The sequence below is a fragment of the Crocodylus siamensis genome, chromosome 7 (genome assembly GCF_052110815.1).
Source record: "Crocodylus siamensis isolate JL-2025a chromosome 7, ASM5211081v1, whole genome shotgun sequence".
NCBI classification, from domain to species: domain Eukaryota; kingdom Metazoa; phylum Chordata; order Crocodylia; family Crocodylidae; genus Crocodylus; species Crocodylus siamensis.
Window position 1 is genome coordinate 66,967,699 of NC_143401.1, and position 27,161 is coordinate 66,994,859.

At 46.3% G+C, this 27,161-nt stretch overlaps 2 protein-coding genes across 3 annotated transcripts in view; one reads left to right on the plus strand and one right to left on the minus strand.

Moving 5' to 3' along the window:
- Positions 1 to 27,161, minus strand: part of PLCE1 (phospholipase C epsilon 1) — a 343,905-nt gene that overhangs the window by 81,972 nt on the left and 234,772 nt on the right. The window lies entirely within an intron of this gene.
- LOC149859925 (uncharacterized) lies at positions 1,475 to 9,549 on the plus strand. Its single transcript, XM_090057882.1, has 4 exons — positions 1,475 to 1,711; positions 5,418 to 5,553; positions 8,051 to 8,250; positions 8,797 to 9,549. Exons 1-4 carry the CDS (start codon positions 1,475 to 1,477, stop codon positions 9,547 to 9,549), a joined length of 1,326 nt encoding a protein of 441 aa, XP_089914008.1.

Sequence of the window (27,161 nt, forward strand, 5' to 3'; positions counted from 1 at the left end):
CACTAGATCCCCTCTCAGCCTTCTCTTGTGGAGGCTGAACAGGTTCAGGTATTGTAGCCTCTCCTCATGAGGCCTACCCTGCTGCCTCCTGACCATGTGAATGGCCCTCCTTTGGACCTTCTCAATGCTGTCCACATCCCTCCTGAAGTATGGTGCCCAGAATTGGATGCAGTACTCTAACTGCAGCCTGACCAATGTCACATAGAGGGGGAGGATCACCTCCTTGGACCTGCTCATGATGCAACTGTGGATGCATGACAAAGTGCAGTTAGTCTTACTGACCGCGTCCTCACATTGGCGGCCCATGTTCATCTTGGAATCAATAATAACTCCAAGATCCTTTTCTGCATGTGTACTGATGAGAAGGGAGATCCCCAGCCTATAGGTATTCTTTCTCCCTAGGTGTAGTACCTTGCACTTGTCAGTATTGAATCCCATCCTATTCTCCCAGCCCAATGAACTATTTGTAAATCATGAACCTTTTGGCTTTGGACTAATGTCATACATAGACCTGCTGGCACTCTTTTAAGAGCGCCTGCAGGAAAGCCAACTGAGAGCAGAGATGGAGCAGGGCCTTCTGACCCTTCTGTACAAGAAGGGACCGAGGGAAAAGTTGAAGAACTGGAAAAAAAGTTGAACCCCTGTAATCTGTCCAGATCTAGTTGTAGCCTGTCCCTCCCTTCTATTGTGCCCACCTCTCCCCACATTTTAGTGTCTTTCATGAATCTGAACAAGGTGCTTTTCACCCCCTTGTTCAAGTCGATCCCGGAGTCCGCATCCCTGGCAGCAGCAACTGAGAAGTCAAGGTCCCAGCCTACATGGATGATTTGAATATCCTGTGTTGGAACAGGAGGTTAGCAGAGAGAGCCCTGGTGCACACACAGGTAGAGGAGATGGCAGCAGATGCCAACCTCAATGTGAGCCATAGCACCTGCCTGGCCATGGGTGAGCTTGGAGACCTGGAGTCCTTGGGGATCTCTGTCCCCCATGAGGGGGTCAGGATCCTCGGGATAGATGTCAACCTTGAGCTGATCAGCAGGACAGCATGGGAAAAGACAGAGGCAAAGATAAAGCAGAAACTGGGGCTGTGGCACATGTGCTCCCTCTCCATGGGGGGGGGGTTGTCCTTGTGAAGGCAGTATTTTTACCAGTGCTTCTGTACAATGCATTGGTCTTCCCCCCTTCTAAGCATGTTACCCACAGGATCCAGAGGGCCATGTGCATTTTCTTTTGGGGCTCCAGATGGCAAAGTGTCACCTGGAAGACCTTGCACAAGGAGAAGAGGTCTGGGGGCAGGGGAATGCCAGACATCCTCCTATTATTGTGGGCCAAGTATACAAACCTGATCTGCAAGCTGGTGATGGATGCAGAATCCAAAACTGTTTGCCTCATGAGGTATTTTGCAGGGCACATCCTGAGACACTGTGGGGGTATTCACCCCGACCAACCATAGACCGTGGATCATGGGCTCACCATGGTTCTACGAGACCCTGAACCAGTGCTGCAGTTTGTATGGCCTGCAGAGCGCAGGCCCAGCACCATGAGAAACCACAAGAAGATCCAGGAGATGGTGAAGCTGAGGGACACCATGTCGCCCACGGACCTGCTTCCAGGTGACCCGTGCCAAGCGGTGTGGGAGTGCATTGACCACAAGGATCTGCACAAAGATCACAAGGACCTGAACTGGCTCATAGCCTACCAAGCTCTACCAGTTAGGGCTTGGAGACATAGAGAGAGGCAGTTGGGGAGACCCAGCTGCCCATGGCCCAACTGCCATGGAGCCACTGAGATAATTGACCACCTTCTCTGGCTCTGCACCTGCACCAAAGAGGTATGGAAAAGGGTGAAGCAGCTCTGTGAAGTGGTGACTGGCATCAGCCGGCTAACCAGAGAAGTGGCACTATATGGGCACCTCGCCAAACACCAGGGGAGCCCGTTGCCCCATTTTGATCAGTTTGTGTCCTGTGTCAGGAGAGCCCTGTGGAAGGCCAGGAACCTCCTGTTGTACCAGCAATTGGATGTAGAGGTAGTAGGCTGTGTGAAAATCGCTCTGAGCTAACTCCAGACCTACTACCAGAAATTGGTAGTGGTGGATGGAGAGGACGTGGCCAAAGCCACCTCCACAGAGACATGTGGTACAGGATTATCCAACATCCCCTGACCAGAGAAGGGGGAGATGACAGCGAAGAAGAGGAAGGGACAAGCAAAACCGAGGACAGCGATAGCAACAGCAACAGTGGGTCCTCCAGCAAAAGCTGCAGCGACAATGATGGAGAGGACATTTGAACTGAGTATGTGACCCCACAAGTGGGGTGGGGATGGAAGGGAAGTGTTGCCTGGTCTGAGGAACTAGGCTTTGCTTGTTTTGTGTGTGTTGCACGCGATGCGAATATTATAATACGTTCAGGTGCAGGTCTTTGTATGGGTGTGTGGGTGCCCTTTTTCTTTGTGGTGTGATACTAGGTGTGTAGATATATATAACCTTATATATGTGTAGATATATATAGACATATATACTTGGTTTGATCAAAAAGTTCTAAGACTTGATGTTCGGGGTACTGTTCATCAGGAATTTGTACCGAGTGGTCAAACAATCAATCAGGCCTTTTATAAAGAGGTTTTGATTTGATTGAGGGATAAAGTTCGAAGAAACTGCCACGAGCTGTGTGAAAATGGTTGATGGTTTCTGCACCATGACAACGCTCCTTCACACACTGCTGTCTCCATTCAAGAATTTTTGGCTGAAAACAACATTCCTGTGATACCACACCCTCTTTATTCACCTGTCCTTGCCCCATGTGATTCTTTTTCTGTTTCCAAAAATCAAAATGAAGCTGAAAGGAAGGAGATTTGATGACATTCTAACCACCCATAAGAATGTGAAAGCAGAACTCAAAAAACTCACAGTTGAAGACTTCCAGCATTGCTTCCGAAAGTGGCGGGAACATTGCTTCCGAAAGTGGCAGGAACAGACAGGTACATATTATCTGGGGGAGATTACTTTGAAGGGGACAGCTCATAAAAACATTTGTACACTATTCTTTAAAATAAAGGCTAAGTCTTAGAACTTTTTGATCACCCCTTGTATATATAGACATATATATTTACAACAACAACAAAAATTTGCACTACATGTAAGTAGTACACCCCAGCCAAAGAGGACCCCTGTGATACGACTCTATAGACTGAGAAACTTTTTCAACCTATCCCCTTCACCATTACAGAGCATTGTATTGGTTTATGTGCATCTTTTTTCTCTCTCAGTGTCACAACTCCCCTTCCCCCACCACTGGGCTTCATAGAACTATAGAATCATAGAAGTCAGGTCGGAAGGGACCTTGTAGATCTTCAAGTCCGACCCCCCGCCTGGGCGGGAGAAAAAGGTAGGCATCAAGCCTCTTCTTAAAGACCCCCAGGGTAGAAGCCAGCACCACTTCCCTTGGGAGTTGGTTCCAGACCCTAGCCACCATAACTGTGAAGTAGTTCTTGTGGATGTCTAATCTAAACCTACTCTCCAATAACTTGTGTCCATTATTCCTTGTTATGCCAGGGGGCACTAGGGGAAACAGTGTCTTTCCCAAACCCTTCTGGTCCCCCCCAGTGAGTTTATAGAGAGTCACCAGGTCCCCCCTCAGCCTTCTCTTGTGAAGGCTGAACAGGTTTAGGTCCCGCAGTCTTTCATTGTAGGGTCTGCCTTGTTGTCCCCCAATCATGCGGGTGGCCCTCCTCTGGACCCTCTCCACGTTGTCCACATCCCTCCTGAAGTGGGGTGCACAGAACCGGACGCAGTACTCCAGCTGTGGCCTGACCAGCGTCGCATAGAGGGGGAGGATCACCTCCTTGGCTCTACTTGAGATGCACCTGTGGATGCACGACAAGGTCCGGTTAGCCCTGCCAACCGTGACCTCGCATTGTCGGCCCATGTTCATCTTGGAGTCAATAATGACTCTAAGATCCCTTTCTGCCTCCGTGCTCTCAAGAAGGGAGTTTCCCGTTCTATAAGTGTCCTGCTGGTTTCTACTGCCCAAGTGCAGCACCCTGCACTTGTCAGTATTGAAACGCATCCTGTTTATGTTTAGGCCACCCCTGTAACCTATCCAGATCTTGCTGCAATCTTTCCCTCCCTACTAGCGTGCTCACCTCACCCCAAATTTTGGTATCATCAGTGAATTTAAACAGGTTGCTTTTCACCCCATTGTCCAAATCGCTGATGAAGAAATTGAACAGCGCGGGCCCAAGGACCGAGCCCTGGGGGACTCCGCTGCCCACTTCCCCCCAGGTTGAATATGACCCATCCACCACCACCCTCTGAGTACAACCCTTGAGCCAATCTGCAATCCATCTGACTGTGTAGGCATCAATGCTTAGCTGGCTAACATTGTATTTTATGTAAACTAGTTGCATTCCCCTACTCACCCCATCCCTCTTATGTTATTCCCTCATTTGGGCACTCTGTATTTCCCTTATGGCTCTGTGATCTCTTTGGTTCATGATTCATAACATTTACTAATAAAATTCAATTTGTTCTTGTCAGTTTGGATACAGAACCCCAGTGGGGGCTGGGGAATGAGATCCCCCCAAAACCAGGAGATTTTCATCCAGGAAAACTGCTGATGGAAGGACAAGCTGTCTTAATCCAGATCATGCAGGACCTACTGAAGGTAAAGCTGGTAAATTTGCATTAGCTAATTTACATGCCAGGAGGGGCAGAGTGGGAACTCAGCTTCAGGTTTCTCAAGAACAGATGGGATTTCTGGCAACAGCTTCAGATGGCCAAGGGAAATCCCAAGCTGCAGGCTTTTGATTTTACTGGGGACGTAGCCCGTCACCCATCCTGGAAATATAGGACATCCAGGACACTGCCTTTTCCCTTCCTCTCCCTTTCCCTCCCTCCCAAGTCAGCGGTCTGCTGCATGAAAAGATGGAGGCAGAGTAGCATTCTAAGACAGGCAAAAGGGCTGCCTAACCTTCCAGCTATATTTTCCGTCCTGTAGCAGTGGGAGAGGGACAAATTCAAGACAAACCTCCTATAATTAGATTCTTTACCTGGAAAATTATACCAAATTTTCCATATATAGAATCTAATTACTGGGGGGGGGGTCATTTTATAATCACAGTTGTCTTATTTTTGATTAAATGCACTATATAACAAACTACATTCCCTCCCCACACACACATACACTTGGGGAGCATCTACATGTGGTGATTTAAGGCAAATTAGCCATTTTTAAGGCACATTAGGGCACAGGTCTATACATATGCACCCTTAATGTGCCTTAAAATTGGCAATTTTAAACTAATCATGCCTAAATTTAATACCTGCTTAAAGCAAATATCAAACTTAAGTGCAATTAGTTAAGGCACCTTAACCCACATGTAGACGCAGTAAGGCACCTTAACACTATTTGACTGAGCAGACTGGAGCTGAGGCCATGGGGCCCTGCACTGCTCCTGGGCACCACCAAGATGAAGAAGTGTTGGGTGCTGTTCTGCAAGTGCAGACGCTGCAGTTGGAGCAGCGGTTCTCGCAGCAGCAGTTTCTGTTGGCGTGTGGTAAGTTGGCAGAGGGGGCAGGTGGCATAAGGGTTCCTGTCAAAGCACAGGTGAAAGGCCCTGCTATGATACCCTGCAAGGGAAGGGAGTAGTGCAGTGCACACAGGGCCTTTGCTAGCAGATCCCCCACACCTCTCCTTCGGGGTGGGTTTGCTGGCCAGGCAATCCAGCCCTGCAGAGGCAGGATGCCTTGCTGCCCACCTAGGATTCAGGCACCCTTAGAAGCCTGTGGATGGGAGAGACAGTGTCAGCTCCTGAGGGCTCTGCACAGCTCAGATTGGGCAGTCTGGGTGCAATGCAACTGAGGGTTCGGCCTTGAATCAGGCAGTCCAAGGAGACAGTGAAGCCTGAAGCGATGTTGAACCCAGCCTGCCCTGGGCTAAGCCACACAGAGCCCCCAGGATCTAATGCCACCTCTCCTACCCACAGTGTCCAGGATGGAGGCCAGCACTTGCCCAGGACAGAGATGGGTTCAGCAGGGAAAGCTGTACCTGGCACTGGGGGCAGATGCAGTCCCAGCCCACTTGCTATCCTGAATGGGAGCTACAGTGAGCAGCATTAAGGTGCCTGAAGACCTCCATGTGTAGACAGCATATGCCTAAATCACCTTTATGAGCCTTAAGCTAAGGCACATTAAGTTTAGGCATGTATAAAATCACATCTAGACACACCCTTAGTGTAACTACATAGACTGCATACATACACACGTATATAAACTTACAATTATCTAAATCTCAAATGACTTTTTAAAAACTATTTGTTATAACCAAAAATGCTGAACAACAAAGCAAATGTTCTGTATACATTTAAGCTATTGAACAAGATGGGCCGTTTAAGCTAAAGTTAAGCTTTTTCAAAGCTTGCTAAAGTGATTTGCAAGAACAAAATTAATAGAAACTGGTATGTCAGTTTCTAAGACAGCCTTGAAAATCTAAGTCTTGGTGTAACTAGCCTATTTTTTTAAATGCAATCAGCCAGAAGGGGCAGTAATAAATCAGAAGGTTATTTCTGGGTTGTTCTCACTTTGCTCTATATATTTTTTCATGATGTGTAAAATCAGTGACTATAATATGCCCCATTTTTTAAATAATTAGCTACTGTATCTATTTGCTAGATCAGCAACGAAGAAGCAAATTGCACTTTTCAACCTCGACTATACTTCCATGTTTTGTAATGTCAAAATCAGGAATCAATTTATTATATGATTCTGTTTATATTTAAAAATTTAAATCAGGAATAGTTATCTACTTTCTACCACTTTGAACATTTTCAGTTTACTTTCCCACAACATCCAGAAAAAACAGATACATTTCACATGCATATGTAATTTAAACTAAGTGTTCCATTTTATAATACGATTCCCAAAGGCTTGATTTTTGTCACTGAATAAACATTTATCAACATAAAAGAATAAATGCAATCTGTTTACTGACACTGAGTTCCACTTTCCTTTTAGTCCTGAAGGATTCATGTATTTACAGACATTAGTAAAAGGATGAGAGCTTTACATGAAATGAGAAAATACTAGCTTCCCCTCAAAAAGCTACTAAGTACTGTCTTACTAATATATTTAAGTACATCAACTAAATGTGTGAAATGAATTGAACATTTCTTGATTTCATTGAAAATAGATATGGATGTACATATAGGTTATAAACACTACTATATTTTCCCAAATCTTTACAGACATGGGGCCAGATTCTATTTCACATATTGAGCATCTGAGATTCTATTCCATTCTGTCCAAGTCTGTGAGTGGTGGTGCCCAAGTCAACTTTATCGCGAGGCCCATGCACTCCAGCCTCTACGGTGCCAGCTCTTGGGACCAGACAGTTTGACCTATAATACATCCCATTTTCAGGGCACACCCCCTGACTCGCTTGCCACACCTTGATATTGTGAGATTGAGGGAGGGTCCTTGGTCACCAGTGGGTACTCCTACGAGCAATGTCTATTGGTTCTTAGGGCTCCTTCTCCTCTTTGCACCCCATCCATATGCTAACCAGGTCTTACGAGGGTTCAGACTATGGTCATTTGCACAGAAGTGTACCATAATAGCAATGCAGTCAGTAAAAAACTACACTCACTTTGTTCAGCAAAGGTTCGCAAGGCCCTTAGGCTAAAGATTTCAATTGAGTCCCTTCAAATCAACTAAAGATTTACATGATCCTGTGGTAGCTCAGAGGTAGATCACTCCATGCCCTCTGGCGACTGTATCATTAATTTCCTCTAGGAAGAATTAAACTCAAGCCTTCAATAAATAAATGGTTCATATAAGTCCCAATTAATTCATTTTCAGATCTTTCTGCACTGTCTGGAGGCAGCTATCCATTCACCCCCCTCAGAGAAATCAAGTATGTCAAGTCCTCTTAGAATAAATAGCTCCCATGAGTCCCAAACAATTCATTGACCCGAGTTCATTAACTCACTCCAATACCAGTCATTGGTCTTTAAAGCTTCTGACTGGTGGGTCAACCCAGTCTACTTTGAACTAAAGCGAATCCAAACTCAAACGATCAAGTCTGTTCTAATGACTTGGAGGTCAGGAGCAGCGGGGAGAAGAGGGACTCAGGCGCACGTGTGTCCTTCCCACACGTGTGCCTCCTTTCTGGACCCGGAGCGGAGGAGAGTGCAGCAGTAGAAGCGGCGGCGGCGAGCGGAGCAGCTGAGGGGCCAGCAGCAGCTGATCCCCCTAAGGTAAGTGGGGCTGAGGGACTGAGGGGCCGGCGCAGCTGAGCCGGATCCGGAGGGGAAGCCCCCCGGGTCCCTCTTAGCTGAGCCGGTAGGGAGCCGCGCTCCCGAGCCGCGCGAACAGAGCGCGCAAACAGGCGCGGTCTGTAGGAGCGCGCCGGCGTTTGCGGCGGCGTTCGCGCCGGCGGGCGAACAGGCGGGGCCCAGAGGCTGACCCCTGCTCTGCTAGTAAGGGCAGCAACTCCTGCGATGGTGTCGACACGGAGTTCTGCCAGGGCCCCTGCCCGGGGGGCGCGGCCTTCCCGGGGCTTGTCCGAGGCCTCCACCCAGACAGAGCCCTCGGGGGGGCTGCCGTCCTCCAACCCCCTGGCCTGCGGGAACTGCCTGGCAAGGTCTGGGGGGGCAGGGACTGGGGACTCCTGCACCTGTCCTGTAGGTATCCGCCTTAGGACCCTGGAGGAGCGGGTGCAGGAGCTCCTGGAGGAGGTTAGCAGGCTGAGGGGAATCCGTGAGGCAGAGGAGGAAATTGATAGGTATTTTCTTTCTCTGCAGGGTGATACAACAGAGGAGAGGGCAGACCGGGATGAGCCCTCCACCGCTGAGTGGCAGACAGTCTCCCGCGCCAGAGCTATTAACCATATTGCGGCACCAGTTCCTCCTGTCCATCTGGAGAACAGATATGAGGTCCTGGCAGCCCTGGAGGAGGAGGGAGCAGTGGAAGATTCCAGGGAGGAGACTTTGTGCACACAATGTCCTGTGCGGGCGGCGGGAGTCAAGAGGCCTAAGAGGAGGAAGCGTCGCGTCATCGTGATTGGTGACTCCATCCTGAGAGGTACGGAGGGCCCCATCTGTCGCCAGGATCCCTCAGCACGTGAGGTATACTGCCTCCCCGGAGCGAAGATTCAGGATGTGAAGGGGATGCTCCAGTCCATCATCCAGCCCTCCGATTATTACCCCATGGTCCTTGTCCATGTGGGTACTAACGATGCGGCCAGGAGAGCCCCTGATCGCCTGATGGAGGACTACCATGCTCTGGGAGGCGTGCTGAGGGAGATGGGCGCACAGGCGGTCTTCTCTTCCATCCTGCCAGTGAGCGGACGCGGCAGACGTCACGAGATGTGCATTGCGGAGACCAACTGGAGGCTACAGGAATGGTGCTTCGAGGCGGGCTTTGGCTTCCTCAGCCATGACCGGCACATCGTGATGAGAGACATGCTGGGATGGGATGGGCTCCACCTTTCCCCTAAAGGTAAGCGTGTGTTCTCTTCCAGGCTGGTGAACCTCCTTCGGCGGGCTTTAAACTAGGCTCGTCGGGGGAGGGGGAAGATGAGGGCGGAGGAGACGATGAGATACCAGGCCCAGCAACAGCCAGCGAGCCCAGACCAATGGTCATAACGGAGAAACAGGTAAGCGATAGGGGACGGGGCATTGCTGAGACTAGGGGGTCAGTGGGCACAACCGCTGAAGGCCTCAAATGCCTCTACACGAATGCTCGAAGTATGGGGAAGAAGCAGGAGGAACTCGCCCTCCTCCTAGCTGTCACCAGCCCTGACATAGTAGGGATCACAGAAACGTGGTGGGACTCATCGCATGACTGGGCGGTGAGTGTCAAGGGCTATAGGCTATACAGGAGGGACAGGATAGGAAGGAAAGGTGGAGGAGTAGCACTCTACATCAAGGAGGAATATACTTCCTCGTTAATTAGCATGGGGGTAGAAGGGGGGCACTCTGAGGTGCTCTGGGTTAGAGTAAAAGGCAGTCCAGGGGAGAGAGACTTAACGGTGGGAGTCTACTACAGACCTCCCAACCAGGGAGAAGAGCTCGACCTGGAATTCTTAGGTCAGCTTACAGAGGCAGTGAGGGCTAAGGATGTGGTCATCATGGGGGACCTAAACTTCCCAGACATCTGCTGGGAGGAGCAGTCAGCCAAGTCTGATCGCTCACGTCGGTTCTTAGCCAGACTGCAGGACCTCCATCTAACCCAGGAGGTGCACAGTCCCACCAGGGGAGACGCCTTGTTGGACCTAGTGCTGGCCACGGGTGAGGACCTGGTGAGGGGGCTGCGGGTGATGGGCCACCTGGGAGACAGTGATCATCGCTTGCTGGAATTCACCATCCAGCGTAAGGTGGCAAAGGGCTGCAGCAAGGCAACAGCCCTAGACTTTAGGAGGGCTGACTTCAACAAGCTAAGGAGGATAGTTGGGGAAGCGCTGAGGACCCAGAGGGGAAGGGAATCAGATGTCGAAGGTGAGTGGTTGCTCCTTAAGGAGACGATCCTCCATGCCCAAAGGGAGGTAATCCCAACAAGGGTCAAAGGGAGCAGGAGGGCACATAAACCCCCATGGCTCACTAAGAGCATCCGGGAATGTCTCCTTGCTAAAAGGGAGGCATATACCCAATGGAGAGATGGGGTCATCGCCAAGAAGGACTATGTTATAGTCGCCCGAGGATGTAGGGGGGCAGTCAGGAGGGCCAAGGCAGAGTTGGAGATAGGACTAGCTTCCCGGATTAAGGACAATAAGAAGTCCTTCTTCAAATACATAGGGGGTAAAAAGAGGGTCCCGGGTAATGTGGGGCCCCTGCAGGACACGATGGGCAACTTAGTCATCACGCCAGATGACAAAGCTAACATATTTAACGATTTCTTTGCCTCTGTCTTCCTAAGTAGGGACCAGTTCAGCCACCTCCCTGCTGGGCCCCCCTCGGGCCCCGAGAGAGACACGCCTGGGCCAAGGGTTAGCGAGGAGTTAGTTAGGGTACTTCTGGAGAAGCTGGACGTGTTCAAGTCCGCTGGTCCGGACGATCTTCACCCTAGGGTTCTACAGGAACTGGCTGAGGTCATTGCGGGACCCCTGGCACGGCTCTATGAGCACTCGTGGTGCTCTGGCGAGGTGCCGGAGGACTGGAAGAGGGCCAATGTGGTCCCTATCTTCAAAAAGGGAAAAAAAGAGGACCCGGGAAATTACAGGCCAGTTAGTCTGACCTCAATCCCGGGGAAGCTCTTTGAAAAAATTATCCTGGCACACGTCCAGGAGGGCCTTGCGGGGGAATGCATGCTCAGGGGCAACCAACATGGGTTTATCAGTGGCAGGTCTTGTCAGACCAACCTGGTGGCCTTTTACGATCAGGTCACCAAATCATTAGACGCAGGGGTTGCTGTGGATGTAGTCTTTTTGGACTTCCGGAAGGCTTTCGACACTGTCTCTCACCCTGTCCTCATCAAAAAGCTGAGAGACTGTGGTGTCGATGCCCACACGGTCAAATGGGTCGCCAGCTGGTTGGAGGGCCGCACCCAGAGGGTGGTAGTGGATGGGTTCTTCTCGACCTGGAAGGATGTGGGCAGTGGGGTTCCGCAGGGCTCGGTCCTCGGGCCTGCACTGTTCAACATCTTCATCAGTGACTTGGATGAGGGGGTAGAAAGCACCCTGTTCAAGTTTGCTGATGACACTAAGATGTGGGGGGATGTGGGTGCACTAGAAGGGTGCAATAGGCTACAAGCTGACCTTGACAGGTTGCAACGGTGGGCGGATGAGAATAGGATGGGGTTTAACACTGACAAGTGCAAGGTGTTGCACATGGGGAGGAAGAACCGGCACCACACTTACAGGTTGGGGAACTCTCCTCTTGCCAGCACGGAGACGGAAAAGGATCTTGGAGTCGTCATTGACTCCACGATGAACATGGGCCGGCAGTGTGGGGAGGCAGTCAAGAAGGCCAATCGTACCCTATCATGCATCCACAGATGCATCTCGAGCAGGTCCAGGGAGGTGATCCTCCCCCTCTATGCGGCACTGGTCAGGCCGCAGCTGGAGTACTGCGTCCAGTTCTGGGCGCCACACTTCAAGAGGGACGTGGACAATATGGAAAGAGTTCAGAGGAGGGCCACTCGTATGATCAGGGGTCAGCAGGGCAGGCCTTATGAGGATAGGCTACGGGACCTGAACCTGTTTAGCCTCCACAAGAGAAGGCTAAGGGGGGACCTTGTGGCCTGCTACAAACTGGTCAGGGGGGATCAGCAGGTATTGGGGGAGTCCCTGTTCCCCCGTGCGCTGCCAGGAGTGACCAGGAATAACGGTCACAAACTGGCGGAGGGTAAGTTTAGATTAGATATTAGGAGGCGCTACTTCACAGTCAGGGTGGCTAGGGCCTGGAACCAGCTTCCAGGGGAAGTGGTGCAGGCTCCTAGCCTGGGGATTTTTAAAAGGAAGTTAGATGAGCACCTTGCCGGGGTCATCTGACCCCGGTGCTCTTTCCTGCTAAGGCAGGGGGTCGGACTAGATGATCTACCTAGGTCCCTTCCGACTCTAGCTACTATGAAACTATGAAACTATGACAAACAACCGATGTGCTCTCAATCCCAAGCACTCCCAGGTAACTCATGTCCGTTGCTTCAGCAACTCATGCTGATGAAGTTGCAAACCCTGGGGCTTATCCCGGGCTAAGCCTCATTCGCTTCGCTCCAGAGTTTGGACCTCTGGGGCTGAAGACTCCTCCGAGCCTCCAGTCTAGTGAGCGGGTTCCATTAGCCCTTCACATTGCCCCTATCAGGGCTTTGATGCTGCTGAGCTCCGAACCCTGCCTTCCGCCTTCCTGGAGCCCTCCTCCTGCTAGCACGGAGTGCTCACTTATGACATCTGCCCCAGTGCACTGGCCAACCTGCAGTTGGCACAAGCTGGTGACCTGGGGTTGCCACTGCACTTGTGGCTCTGCCACCTGCATCATTGCCAGCCCTGCAGTTAAGCACGGCCCATATCACACCTTCACTGGGCTAGCATTAAGACCCCAAAAGCCATAGGGGATGCCTCCTGGAGTGTCATTACACCGGCACTGCCCTGCTGGTTACACTCCACTAAGACAAAGTCCTTGAAAATCCATTACTGCATCTACTTTTATAATACACTGCCATCTGACCATTATGACTGAGTCACAAAAAAGCAGCAAGGAGGAGGACACACCCACCTTTTGCATTAATAGTTTTTTTTCAGGGACTAACCTTTAGTAAAACATGATCTCACATAAATGCCTAAGTCCACTTATGTGCCTGATAGGCAGAATGGAATTTGGCCCACAGTAATCCCAACTTCTCATTTTGTATGACAAGAACAGTAAATATAATAAGAGCAAGACCAACATAAGAATTATCTTGCTTTTCAATCTTTCTGATGCCTAATTTAAGCAAGCACAACAAAGTCAAGTTCCACTGTTTTCTTAAAGTCAAAATGTATTAATATTATATAATATTAGTGATACCCTGTGTTTAAATAATACTTGGATCATAGTAGAAATTACCACAAGTCAGAAGATTAAGTTATGGGTTTCCTGTAAATCCAGTTGTAGAAAGGGAGAGAGGTATGAAGTAAGGGAGGAAGGGAGGGAGGAAAACCCAAAAGATCATTTTGTTGGTCACAAGTTCAGGATTATTCCATTTTATTTTTTATAATTACCTCTTTTTCTTTAAATAAGCCAATAAAAGGAAAGTAGGTCAAGATAGTGCTACAAATGTTCATATATATTTCCAGGATTTTAAAAATGGGTCTAATTTACTCAAATGGTAAAAACAGCTCTTTATTTCAAGTGTGTCATAAATGTAATTATAGTTTGAAAAAGGACCAAGATTCTGTTCTGTGCCTTTAAGTGATGCAACACAGGACTCGAAGTGTAGGCAGAAAAAAGCTAATGTGCTATGAACTACCTTTGTACACCCTTGGATCGGTCCAAGGGCTACATAAATTAGGTAGTCATCAAGGGTGTGTAACTTACAACATAGTTTCTTCATTTGTCTATAGGCAGCAACACTTCTCAGCATCAATGTGGAGTTATAAACTACTGCCCCATGACTTGAACATTCTTCCCATCTCCAGCCCATGCCCATGCCCATGCCCATGCCCAGCTTATCCCTTATACCGTGTATCTTCTGTACTTCCTGACCACCAGGAATTTTTACTCAACCAGACCTGAAATTTGAAGCTCTAGTACACCACTCATGAACTGCAAAACTAGAACTATATATTCCCTTTTGTGATTATCTCTGTTGTTTAGTCCAGGGGTTGGCAACCTATGGCCTGAGGGCTGGATCTGATCTGTGAATGCAGTAGATCCGGCCCAGGACAGTTCAGGGAATCAGCACCATGCTCCAGCCATAGCAACAGAGGAGGTGCCCCCAGGGTCCATGTTCAGTTTAGTCTCTCTGTTGCAGCAAGGGAGGCATCTGCAGGGTGCTAATCCCTGCCTTTTTCTATCTATTCCCTTCTCAGCATCTGCTGATTGTCAAGGGGGTGGTCCATGGTGGGGGGGGAGGTGGAGGGAGAAGGACTGGGTCACAAGCAGTGGCCCAGAGTGACAAAAGTTTGCCAACCCCTGATTTAGTCAATCTGTGTAGCACATAATTTTTCTGGGTATCAAGTCCATAATCTATTTTTTTTAGCTACATACCTACTACACTTATTTATGTACATAGCATAACCCAAAGCCCAGTGAAATTTATGGAAAAACTTCTAGCTCTCCAATCCAAAATGGGCAATCTAGCTATTTTTTAACCAAACTAAACATAGACTAAAACAATAATGGACATGACATAAAATGAACAATGCTGAAGTTATACCACAAATAATATAGCTAACATTTATTTGACTGGAAAAGAGAATACAAAATAAATACATAGTTTCTCATACACAACTTCATCCAAATGTTAATTTCAAAGCCCTTTGGAGGATTGTTCTTGTAGTTTTGTAATTTTAATAACACCTCTACTGTAAGATAGAGAAATCCATAGCTCCAGTTGAGTCTGAAAGCCATAGACTCCTTAGCCAGAAGGGAATATACTATATCATTGCTGCCCTCTCACTCCTTTTTTTTTTGTGTTTTCCTGAGGAGCACTACAAAAAGTTGCTAGTAATATAGTAGATACATTTCCCAGCTCTGCAAAATGTCATTCACCACTTCACATCCTGGGTGCTGACACAAAGACAAACTGCAGGCCACATCACTGTTTCCAGATGCAAATAGGTTAATTACTCACTCACCAAACTGATTTATGATGAGTGTAATAATTTTAGATATGGAAAGCAATTTGCTAATCTGACTTATGCTACATTATTTATGTCTTGGTATTCAGCTCTTCAGCGCTGGTTAGCACACACAGAAAAAGGAAACTTTGCTCTTCCATGAACAGGTTAATTTTGCTCTATCTTTCTAAGTTTTATGAAAATGCTTTATGACTTACCGACTGTCACAATTACAACTAGTCTTTTATCAGTGGAAGGAGCATTGCTCCAAGACTCCACTGAACCACTGAGTCGTAGGAGGTGTATGCTGGGTTCTCTCTTTCTAGATTCCATTCCTGCAAGTTAATTAGTAGAATCACTTCCAAAATACAAATCTGATTTTGTATATTCCCTAGTGATGGAAACAGAGAATAGAAAAAATAAAGCTATATGTATACTAATAGAAGTAATGGGATAAAATGTAGATGTGCTTCTTGGAATTACTGGATAAGAAAGATAGGAATTCTGGATCACATCTGGGTATGAGATAATTGTCACCAGCAGGCGCCAATAAGACTTGGATTTTTGTTACTGTGATGCTGCTTGTTTTCCACTCTGACTGTTTAACAGTCTTCTGAGAAGAGACCTTGTACCTCCTAGACTTATCTTTAGCTCAGGCTTAAGCATTCCAGCAATCATCTTTGTATTTGTGGCAGCTTTTTCTCTGTGTTCAGAAATCTGATTTAAAAAATAAAAAAGTGTTCAAGAAAATATATACGACTTCCCCTGTTTCCTAAAGCTAATATTATTGCTGCAGTGATTCTAGGAGGAGACCGTGGGAACACTAATGATATCAAATGATAACAATCAAAATTGGGAAAAGAAAAAAAGACTGCCATCTATCTGAAGATTAGAACTATATGAGAAAGCTAAAAACCAGGAATGAACTAAAGACAAAGCCTCCTTTAGAAAGTGAAGTAGAATATAGGAGATTTCAATAACAGTGTGACCTTTCCAAGGGTTGTTGAAACTGGGAATGAGACATAGCTGTTCTTCTAGGTTTTTAACAGTTTCTGCACAGTGTTCATTGACTTTAACTGATCAAACCTTTTAGTCCTCTTTTGCTCTCAAACTGAATGTGGCATTAATCAATACTTGAACTCCAGAGATGTGTAGCTAGAAGACCTAAAGACAGCTCTGAAGCAAGAGATGCATTTCTGCGTTGATGTGCCATGTTGTACTTCATAAAGGTGAGCAGGGAAACAAGGGGCTACTTCATAAAGGTGAGCAGGGAAACAAGGGGCTGAGCATTATCTTCCTTGCTATCCTCTGTGAAGGTGAAAAGGGGAATCAGCACCAGAGATAAGTAACCCATACAGCTGTATTCTGTGAAGGTGTCCATAGAAAACCACACTGATTTGTAAATTTATTTCCATTTTGGAGTTTGTTCCAAAAATCTTTCATTAGAAATGGGAGTAAAATTGGGCTCAGAGGTTGCTGTAAAACAGGGGTGACCAACTTGTGGCATGGGCAGCCTCTGTGTGTGACATGTTGACAGGCAGCACATAGGGCACCAAATCAGGCAGGGAGCACAGGATAGGAAGCAAGGTAGGAAGCAAAAGAAGAGCAGGAGCTTGGTTTGGGAGCACAACGCATGGAACACAAAGTAATGGGTAAGGAAAAGAGACTTGAATGGCATTTGGGGAGGGCATGTATTTAATTTGTAGCACACCAGCCAAAATGTTTAGCCCCTAGCTACTGATTTCCTCACCCTCGCTGAGGCTAGGTTTATTTCTCTCCTTTCTAGCACCTGAGCCCATTCTCTCAAGAAGGCCTCAGTCTGGGGCTTAAAGATAGGCAGCCAGTTCTATGCTTCTCTGTTATGCAGGATTCATAAACACCAAATAGGGCTGTCTTCCTGTGGGTCTTCAGCAGCCTAGTAAATGAGCTGGTTTCCCTTGGTTAACAGAGGTTAACACTGAAGGAGGGAATGGTCCCAATGGCCCCTTTCTGTGCTCCATGGCATAGATAGTCTCTGCTGTGTATACTACCCTTCAAGAGTCATCTCTCACAAAAGTGGAAGAGGAACCAGCTGAAGTAAATGCCTCAGAAGGGAAGTGGAATTTAGGAGACAATCTCCCATAAAATTAAATTAGCTGGGAACTGGTCAGATGCATTACTCAGCAGAACTGTTATTAAGACATTTAAAATAAAATGAAATTAGCAAGAAAGATTTTGTGACAAGGTAGTCTGCTTAGCACAACCAGCTGTTGTGGGAGCAAAGAAGCTGGAAGCTACTTCAATAGGCAGGACATTTCCCTGTTGTGAGTAACAGGTCTGGTTCTGCCCCGATGACCCAAGCAACCTGAAGTAATGGACCATGGACTTCAGCACAAAAAATAATATTATACGGTTCTAATATTAATTTATACTGAAATGCCCACTGCAAGTTTGCAGCACAGGGGCAAAATTAGTCCCCTAAACATCCAGGGGTAAAAAAAAAGTGCTTCGCAGAACAGCAAGGCAAGGCATGGTCTCAGACTGTGCCTGGAGGCAGCCTGGGAGTGCCAGGAGAGATGCTCTGGTTTCTGGCCAGAGTGCCTCTGTGGTGCTCCTGCTGCCCCCAGTGCTGTCAAGGGTAATTTAGGTATGTGAGGTGTGTGTGGGGGGGGTTATGGGTGTGGGTGGACATGGGTGGATGTGAGGAGTGGCAGAGGGATGTTGGGGGGTGTCGGGAGTGGAGTGGGTTGTTGGGGGCCATGGGGAGTGGTGGGGGGGATGTCAGGGAGTGGAGGGGGATGTCAGGGGCTATGGGAGGGTGGAGGGGGATATTGGGAGGTGTGGGGAGTGGTGGGGGGAATGTCCCAGTGTGTGGGTATGTGGAGGGGCTCTAGTGGGGGCTGCCACATGCCTGTCCCCCCACCCAGCCCTCAGAGCGCTGGCAGCAGCAGGCAGTGTGGCTGTGTGAGTCGGGCTCTGTACATGCTGAATGGACCTGGCCTACTAGTGCATGGGGCTGTGACCCTGCAGGATGGCTGGGATCGTGCAGGGGATAAGGGCTCTGGCCCTCCAGGGGGAGCTGGGGCTCTGTTGGGGGGGAGGGCAGTCCATGTGCTGTGTGTGGGGGATGCACCCTGTGGGGGCCAGGGGACCCACTCCTCCTGAGCAGCCCCCTCCACAAGGTCCCCCCACACCCACAGTCCCCCGCAAGCTCCCCACACCTCCCCACACAACAACCTGCATCCCCCCACATCCCTCCACACCCTCTTCCTGCAAACCCAACATCCCCCCATCACATACTGTCATGTGAGAAGAAAATCAAAAGCGCACATCAACACATACAGATATTTAGAATTAATTTATCATGATGATAGACACACTGGTAGGCTTCCAAATCACTTTAATATTGTAAATATATCAATAAAGCATTGCCCAGCTGATCGATCTCTCTCTTTCTTTCTCTGTATATATGTAGATTGGTCTTTTGTTCTAACTGTGGAAGAACATGGATTTTGGGGTATTTAAAAAAATGGATTTGGGTCAGCTTTTTATACTGCTGGGGCCAGCATAGGTGCTGCCTACAGGCTCTAGCTCCCTCTGGCTGCAGATCTGGGAGGAGCCAGGCAGGGTTATTTTGCCCCAAGTGGCACAATTTGCCTCACACCAAAGTGCATGTCCAGGCACGTGTGGTAAGGCAAAAAGCCCCGGCTCAAATTTGCAATGCTTCTATTTGACACGCTGCAAGCGCACGTGCCTGCATGTGTGGATACGTCCAATCTGTGTAAACAGACATATAGCCCTACAGATAGCCACTAATAGCAGCTTAGATAACTCTTACGTATATTAGTATTAAAATACATTGGATAGATAACAGATAATCAATAAAGCGCCTGACATATAGTCCTTAATTTTGTATCTTAAACAGAAATGTGTGAAATAAGATCTAGATGTTCAAAATGTACTTAGATCCTTATCTGCTTCTTTAGGCACCAATGGCATGGGTGTCAGGTGCCTCTTGAGTCAGCAACTGGAGGGGTCCCTCATGACCAATCCCAGTCACTGCAAAAGCTTCTGGAACTCCTGCAGCCACTTCTGGAAGCAGCACGGATGCTTTTGCTGGTGGCCTCACTCCCTGGCCAGTGCTCGCAGGGGAGGCACTGGTTCTCCCACCTGCCCTCTTGCCTGCCAGCTAAATAGGGAGTATGGTTGGAAAGGGGGTGCACTGGTGCTCTCAGGGGGTGCACATGCACCCCTGTCCACCCCCTATGCATTGCCCCTGACCAAGGGCATTGTCAAACCTGCTTAGTTTCCATCTAGCTCCACAGACCTAAGTCCCAAAGGGTCCATCTACACTGCAGCAATGCTATCAGGCTCACAGACTGGCCCCACATGCTAGATCCAGCACATAGAGCTGGTATAGTGCAGGTGCCACAAGCACCACAGACTGGCCCTACGTGCTACATGCTGCACATGGATTAGATGTGGTCCTGCATGCTGTATGCATGCCAGAGCTGGTCTCGTGTGCTACACGGAGTGTGTACAAGCTCTGGTCCTGAGTGCTGAATGCAGTGCACACCAGACCTAGACCTGCAAACCACATACTCTACACACTAGACCCAGCCCTGTGAATCATGTGCACTGTGCTCTGGACCCAGCCACACACACTGTATTCAGTGTGCACTGGATCCAGTCCTGAAAACTTCATGAAGCACATGGGACTGATCTAAAGCATGCCACATGCAGTATGTGGATCTATGCCAAGACTCAGAGGCAGCACAGCAGGCTAGAAGATAAGGCTCTGTAGGCTGGATGGACCTGGCCCGTGGGCTGTATCTTTGACACCCCTAGTTTATACTTAGGATGGAATAAGCTGAATGATTGCTGTACTCTACCCCCAGCCATATGACCATCCATCTTCACATACTTCACCCTGCTGCAGAAGTATATGGGAAACACAGAAAAAGAGACAAGCAGTGGGCAGACTGATTCCTAGAAGAAAAGGAACAGGAAATTCAAATACAGACCTTCCAGGAATCATGACAATACATGCATATCCTTCTGTGCTTCACTCTAATTACAGACATTAAAGACAAGAAGTGGGATGCTGGTGACAAACTTCCTGAACTACCCCTTACAGTGTCTGGGTGAGTTGCAAACAAACTACAGGGGGAAGGGGAAGAGTGGGAAGCTCTAGTAGAAGGAGAGCTCCTGAGGAGGCCTAGACTGCAGTTAGAGTCAGGGGCAATGCGTAGGGAGTGCACAGGGGTGCACATGCACCCCCTGAGAGTGCCGGTGCACCCCCTGTCAGGCCATGCTCCCTGTGTATCTGGCAGGCAGGGGAGGCAGGCAGGAGGACCAGTCCCTGCCCTGTGAGTGCCAACCAGGGATTGGGGCCACCAGCAAAAGCAGCCAAGGTCCAGAAGCAGCACAGCCACTTTTATGGTGAGTAAGATCGGTGCCCCCGCAGCCAGTGGGATCGGCCAGCGGGGGATCCCCCTCCAGTGTCGGGGGGGGCACGTGGCCCCCCATCTCAAGAAGCACCAGACACCCATGGTTAGAATCAAGCTAAATAGTTTGTAATGTGAATAGTTAGCAGGTTTGGGCCAAGAAGTGAGCGTAGGAACAGCTCTAGGTTGCAGTATAGACAAAGCCTTTGATGATCTCTCTTTCAGTGTATAGAGTTAACACATCTTACTTTTGGTCGAACTATATGGTCCTGGGGCCAGTTTTGTTCAATATCTTCATCAACATTCTGGAAGATGGGATGGAGTGCACCCTCAACAAGTTTGCAGATGACAACAAGCTAGGAGGGGTAGTATTGAATCATAGAAAATTAGGGTTGGAATGGACCTTAGGAGGTCATTGAGTCCAACCCCCTGCTCAAAGCAGGACCATCCCCAACTATATCACCCCAGCGAAGGCTTTGTCTGGGCAGGTCTTCAAAACCTCAGCCCTGTGATGGAGATTTCACAACTTCTCTGGGTAACCTGTTCCAGTGCTTTACTACTCTCCTCATAAGAACATTTTTCCTAGTATCTAACCTAAACTTTCCATGCTGCAACTTGAGATCATTTTTCCTTGTTTTGTCATCTGCCACCACTGAGAACAGTCTAGCTCCATCCTCTTTGGAACCACCCTTCAAGTAGTTGAAGGCTGCTATTAAATCCCATCTCAATCTTTTCTTCTGCAGACTAAATAAGACCAGTTCCTTTAGCCCCTCCTCGTAACTCCAGTATCTGGGGGAACGTTTGTTCACCAGAGCACCCCAAGGGATGACAAGGTTAAATGGTTATAAACTACTGCAAGACCATTTCAGGCTGGACATAAGGAAGAATTTCTTTACTGTCTGAGCCCCCAAGGTCTGGAACAGCCTGCCATCGGAGGTGCAAGCACCTACATTGAACACCTTCAAGAGTAAATTGGATGCTGGGATCCTATGACCCCAGCTGACTTCCTGCCCTTCAGACAGGGGGCTGGACTTGTTGATCTTCTGAGGTCCCTTCCAGCCCTAATGTCTATGAAATCTATGAAGCCATGTGTCCATGCCCCCAAACCATTTTTGTTGCTCTTAATTGGACTCTCTCCAATTTGTCAACATCCTTTCTGTAGTGGGGGGCACAAGACTGGACACAGTAGTCATGAGCTTCAATGAGGACAAGTGCAAAGTCCAGCAGTTTGGATGGAACAATTCCATGCACCAGTACAGGCCAGGGACTGACTTGCAGAAAAGGACCTGTGGGTTACATTGGACAATAAGCTGAATACGAGCCAACAGTGTGCCCTCTGTGCAAAGTAGGCTAACAGCATACTGGGCTGCATTAGTAGGAGGGCTGTCAGAACATCAAGGGCAGTGATTGTTCCCTTCTGTTTGGCACTGGTAAGGCCATATCTGGAGGAGGGTAATAAAACACTGGAACAGGCTACGTAGAGAGGTTGTGGAATCTCCATTTTTAGAGTTTTTTAAGCCTTGGCTGTGATGATATAGTTGGGGATGCTCCTGTTTTGAGCAAGGGATTGGACTAGATAACCTCCTGAAGTCCTTTCTAATTTTCTATGATACTATGATTCTATATATCCTATTTAGGGGTTCTTAAATGAAAGTATGCTAGTCATGCATAATTGGAAGATGGAAGAATCTGTGGGAGATGTTGTTAGTCTTCAAATTCATAAATAATTCTGAACTCAGCAAAGCCTGTTACATATGCATAGCTCTAAGATCAGAATCGAGCTTTAGACATTCATCAAGTGTCATGCAATGCTGAATAAGTGGTCTTCCCTGAAGTTCCTGTCAGACACAGCTTTAGTTTCACAGCACACTGTTCAAATATACTACTTACAATGAATTCCTCAATTTTACCTCTGCTTATATAATCATTATTATAAAACCTATTCCCCCAAAACAGGAATTGTTATAGTAACTCTATTATTAGATTCTCACAGCAGTGCTGCTGAGTTGAGAAAGGATGAGAATATGTATCTTGGATAGATCACTATAATCCATATGACAGCCAGATACAAGAAATAAATTGAAACACAAGCCACTTTAACAGATGGATAATAAGTATTGCTTTTTCAGGTAGGTAAAAAATTAATGGGTCCATCAATATCACTGCACAAAAAATTATATTAAGATTAAGTAAATAAAATAAAACCAAATAGATCACTGGTTAAGATATAAATAATATTTCCATGTGATCTAGTATAGAGAAGCAAGGAGAGCTTTGTGCCAAATTTAAGCCATACTGGCAAGAATATGAAACTTCAGCTGGAATTTTTCACAGAGGTACAAGAGCCTTCTTTAATTTTACTTGAGCACAACAGGATTGTTATCAGTTATCTTGGCACTGTAAACAACATCTTAATAATCTCAAGCATAACAGTATACAAGAGCTATAAGGTTTAGGTTTGTTAGAAAATTTAATTGTTTTTGCCATAAGGTCTACAACAGTAAAATATCTCTTGTTTCACTATCATTTACATCTACTTTAGATATTTTGATTTTGATCATTAACTATATTTTTTTTCTTGGATGATTACAAAATACACTATAGTCTTCTTGTTTTGTTTTCAAAAAAATTTATTAGGTTGTTATGCTTTTTATAGTGCTTTGCTGACAGTGCTTTCTTTATGCAAATAGCTGTTTTTGAGTAGTTTTAAATGTACTATTGTCCATATATTTTAAATGAAAAATTAAAGCATTAATCTATAAATACACCTTTGAATTTTTTTAATCAATGAGATTCAGTTAGCCTTTCTTCTTTTTTTAAGCCAAGCAGTGCTTGACAAATATAGATCCAGCCAGCTACTGTGAAATATGCTTTGGTAAGCAAAAACTTTTATTTAAAGTGAACAAAATTAATCATTTTCAATATCAGAAATTCCAGGACAGTCTGTGAGATTTCTTTGCAATTTTGAGAATAGTTACATTTTAAAGATATATAGAGAAATATTTACAATTCCTATAGCTAGAATCTTGAATAAAATTCTTGTTAATAGTAGAGTTACAGTTGAAAATATATTCTCTTTTAAAAAATAAATTGTATCCTATCAGTGAAAAGCAAAACAAATCCTCCTTAAATCTTTTTAAATCAGGAAATGTATTACTCTAATAATAACATAGCTTCTATATACCTTACAACTTCTACTTGTTCCCTATAGGCATTTTTGAAAGTGTTAGGGTGATTTAAGGCAAGATCTTTACATTGTTATGATGCAGAACATGTAAGAATCATAGAATCATGAGTCGGAAGGGACCTAGGCAGATCATCGAGTCTGACCCCCTGCCATGGGCAGGAAGGAGCACTGGGGGTGGCAGGGGTCATAAGACCCCAGCCAGGTGCCTATCCAGTCTCCTCTTGAAGATCTCCAGGGAAGGTGAGAGCACCGCCTCTCTGGGAAGCCTATTCCAGGCTCTGGCCACCCTTACAGTGAAGTAGTTCTTCCTAATATCCAACCTAAACCTGTCCTCCCTCAGCTTGTGGCCATTGTTCCTGGTGACTCCAAGGGGGGCCCTGGCGAACAGACTTTTCCCGAGTCCCTGTTGCTGGCCCCTGATAAGGTTGTAGGCAGCCACAAGATCCCCCCTCAGTCTCCTCTTGCAGAGACTGAAGAGATTCAGGTCCCTCAGCCTCTGCTCATAGGGCTGGCCACGGAGGACCCCAACCATATGAGTGGCCCTCCTCTGGACCCTCTCCAGGTTCTCCACGTCCCTCTTGAAGTGCGGCGCCCAGAACCGGACACAGTACTCCAGCTGCGGCCTGATCAGCGCTGCATAGAGGCGGAGCAAGACCTCTCTGGACCTGTCAGTGATGCCCCTGTTGATGCATGACAGGGTGCAGTTGGCTCTGCCTATTGCTTCATCACATTGGCGACTCATATTCATCCTGGAGTCAATCATGACTCCAAGATCTCTCTCTGCCTCTGTGCTGCTGAGAGGGTCAGCCCCTAACCTATAACCATAATACTTGTTCCCTCTCCCCAGGTGCAGCATCCTGAACTTGTCCTTGTTGAACCACATCCTGTTCAGACTGCCCACTTCTCCAACCTATCCAGGTCTGCCTGGATGTGGTCCCTGCCTGCCAGTGTATTCACTTTGTAAGGAAAAGGGGCACTGAGTTTGTCCACACCTGATAACTGATGGTTAGCTCCTGCACTATTATAATAGTGTATTTACCCAAATCCAAGATGACCCTGAATTTAAGATGATGCCTCTCCATACTCCCTCTCCCCGAACTGGAGCACTTCTGTACATGGTCAGAAGTTAATGTTAGGTGCTGGGTGGGAGGGGGTCTTTGAAAATCAAAAAGTAGTTGCTAAATGAATTTAGCTCAGTGGAGTAGAAGTATTTTGGATCACTTCCTATGGTTTAGATACCTAAAATCTGCCTACAATCTGTTGTGTTGTCTAGATTACCAATCTGAAGCCCATCCAAAATGTTTCTTCCAGACTGAAACATTAATGAAAAAGAAACAATTATGTTTGTGGGTTCAAAAATATTTAATGCTTTACCACTACAATAACAGAAATAGATATAAAAAGAAAATTTATTGTGTATAAAGTGTATCAAATGCTCAAGTAGTCTGCAACTTTCACAACAGCCTGTATGTTCTCCCCTTCAAGAAATCAAGGATCCTTGCAAACATAACCCCCCACACAAAAATGGCACTTTAAGGATGGTGCATTCCCATGCCGAGTGCCATGCATGCCCAGCAGAGGCAATGTAATATTTCAACCTGGCTCTGCAGATCTGTAAAGATCGGGCACATTACTGGGGCTTTTTTGATGCTTTTATCTAATAGCCAGTTGAATCAGCTTCAGCTAAAAGCACCATAAAACCCTGCTGAAGCACCCAATCTTTACAGATATTGCAGAGCCAGGTTGAAGTAACATGTTGCTTCTCCCGGTAAAGCATGGTTTTCTGTTTGTTTTTTTTAATGTCTGCAAGCAGTCCAAGAGATTTTCAGGCATGGGATATCAAATTTATCTCCAGTTTTAAGAAATGATTGAATCAAGTGCTTTTCTCTTCTGCCATTTGCCAAAATTTTTGACGTATTAAAAATTAACAGCAGATAGACATGAACTTGACACAAAGACAGCAAGTACTAACAAACTTTATTTGCCTGAAAATGGACATACATGCAACTGAAATAGATAGCTTGCATATGTAAAAAAATTATACAGTTTAAATCCTCCACAGAGTGAACACATCAGTCATGTTTAAAGACTACCATCATGGTACACTTACACACATTACAACTAACTTTTATGCTTTTCTGAGATCATGGTTTAAAGAAGTTATTTCAATTTTAAAAAATAGTTAATATGAAATTAAAATAATATAGCAAACACCCATCTACTGCTGCTACACTTCATTTCTAAATATCTTTGTTTGAATACTACTATGGGATTAGTTAAGGGGTCAGAGTAGTTTAAATTGGTGTGAAAATTCAAATACAACATGAATCATAGAGGTATGTTTAGCACCAAAAGTAATTATTATTGTTATATATTATTACTATTATAGTAACATCTAGAGGCCCCAGCTGAGACCAGAACTCCACTGAGCATAGCACAAGATAGTCCATATGCCAAATGCCTTGAAATACAAATAGACAGGACAGAGGAGTGGCTTTCAAGGTCATGTGATCAGTTTGCTGTCAGGGCTGGCAATATAACTCCATTCTCTTGGCTTCCAGGCTAGTGTCCTAGTTATCCAACCACATTGTCACCCACAAATATGCTTACAAGACTTCCTAAAGTTCCCCAAGTTTGTGTGACATATGCATCACAGACTGATGCTGCATAGAGGAAATTATCTCCTCTCAATTTGTTAGTGTGTTTTTTCTTCTTTTACAGTATTAGAGAAATGAACCAATAATGTATTTCAAAAACTAAAATCAATACAAATGGTGCCTACCACATTTAGGCATATCATGTAATTGCTAGTAAACCAAGGAATTACAACATTTATAGGTTTTCTAGGTTTATAGAGGATAAAATTACAGCACACGTCTTCCACTTAATATATATAAAAAGCAATTAACATGTTTTTGTAACAGAATAGACCTGATTTAACAATCACAATGGAGTAGGAAAGAAAGCTATTTTGATACTGACACAGTAATTAAGTGTACACAAAAGACTCTAAAATCGTGGCGTATTTTTCATTATAATCCAAAGAATGAACACGGCAATCTATAATCCTGTATGTAACCAATCTGTTTCACTGTTAATGACTTTCCCTAATAAAATAATGAATTTAAACAAAGTCTAGGCAACAAATGAGAATCTTAGGTATGCAAAACAAAAATCTTTATCAAGATAACGTGGCAGGAGAGAAAAGTGTCTTCTAGTGTCTGAAAAGTAGAATTCATGGTACATTGATTCTGTTTAATTCTTTTTTGTACATCAAGCAATTGCAATTTTATCAGGTTG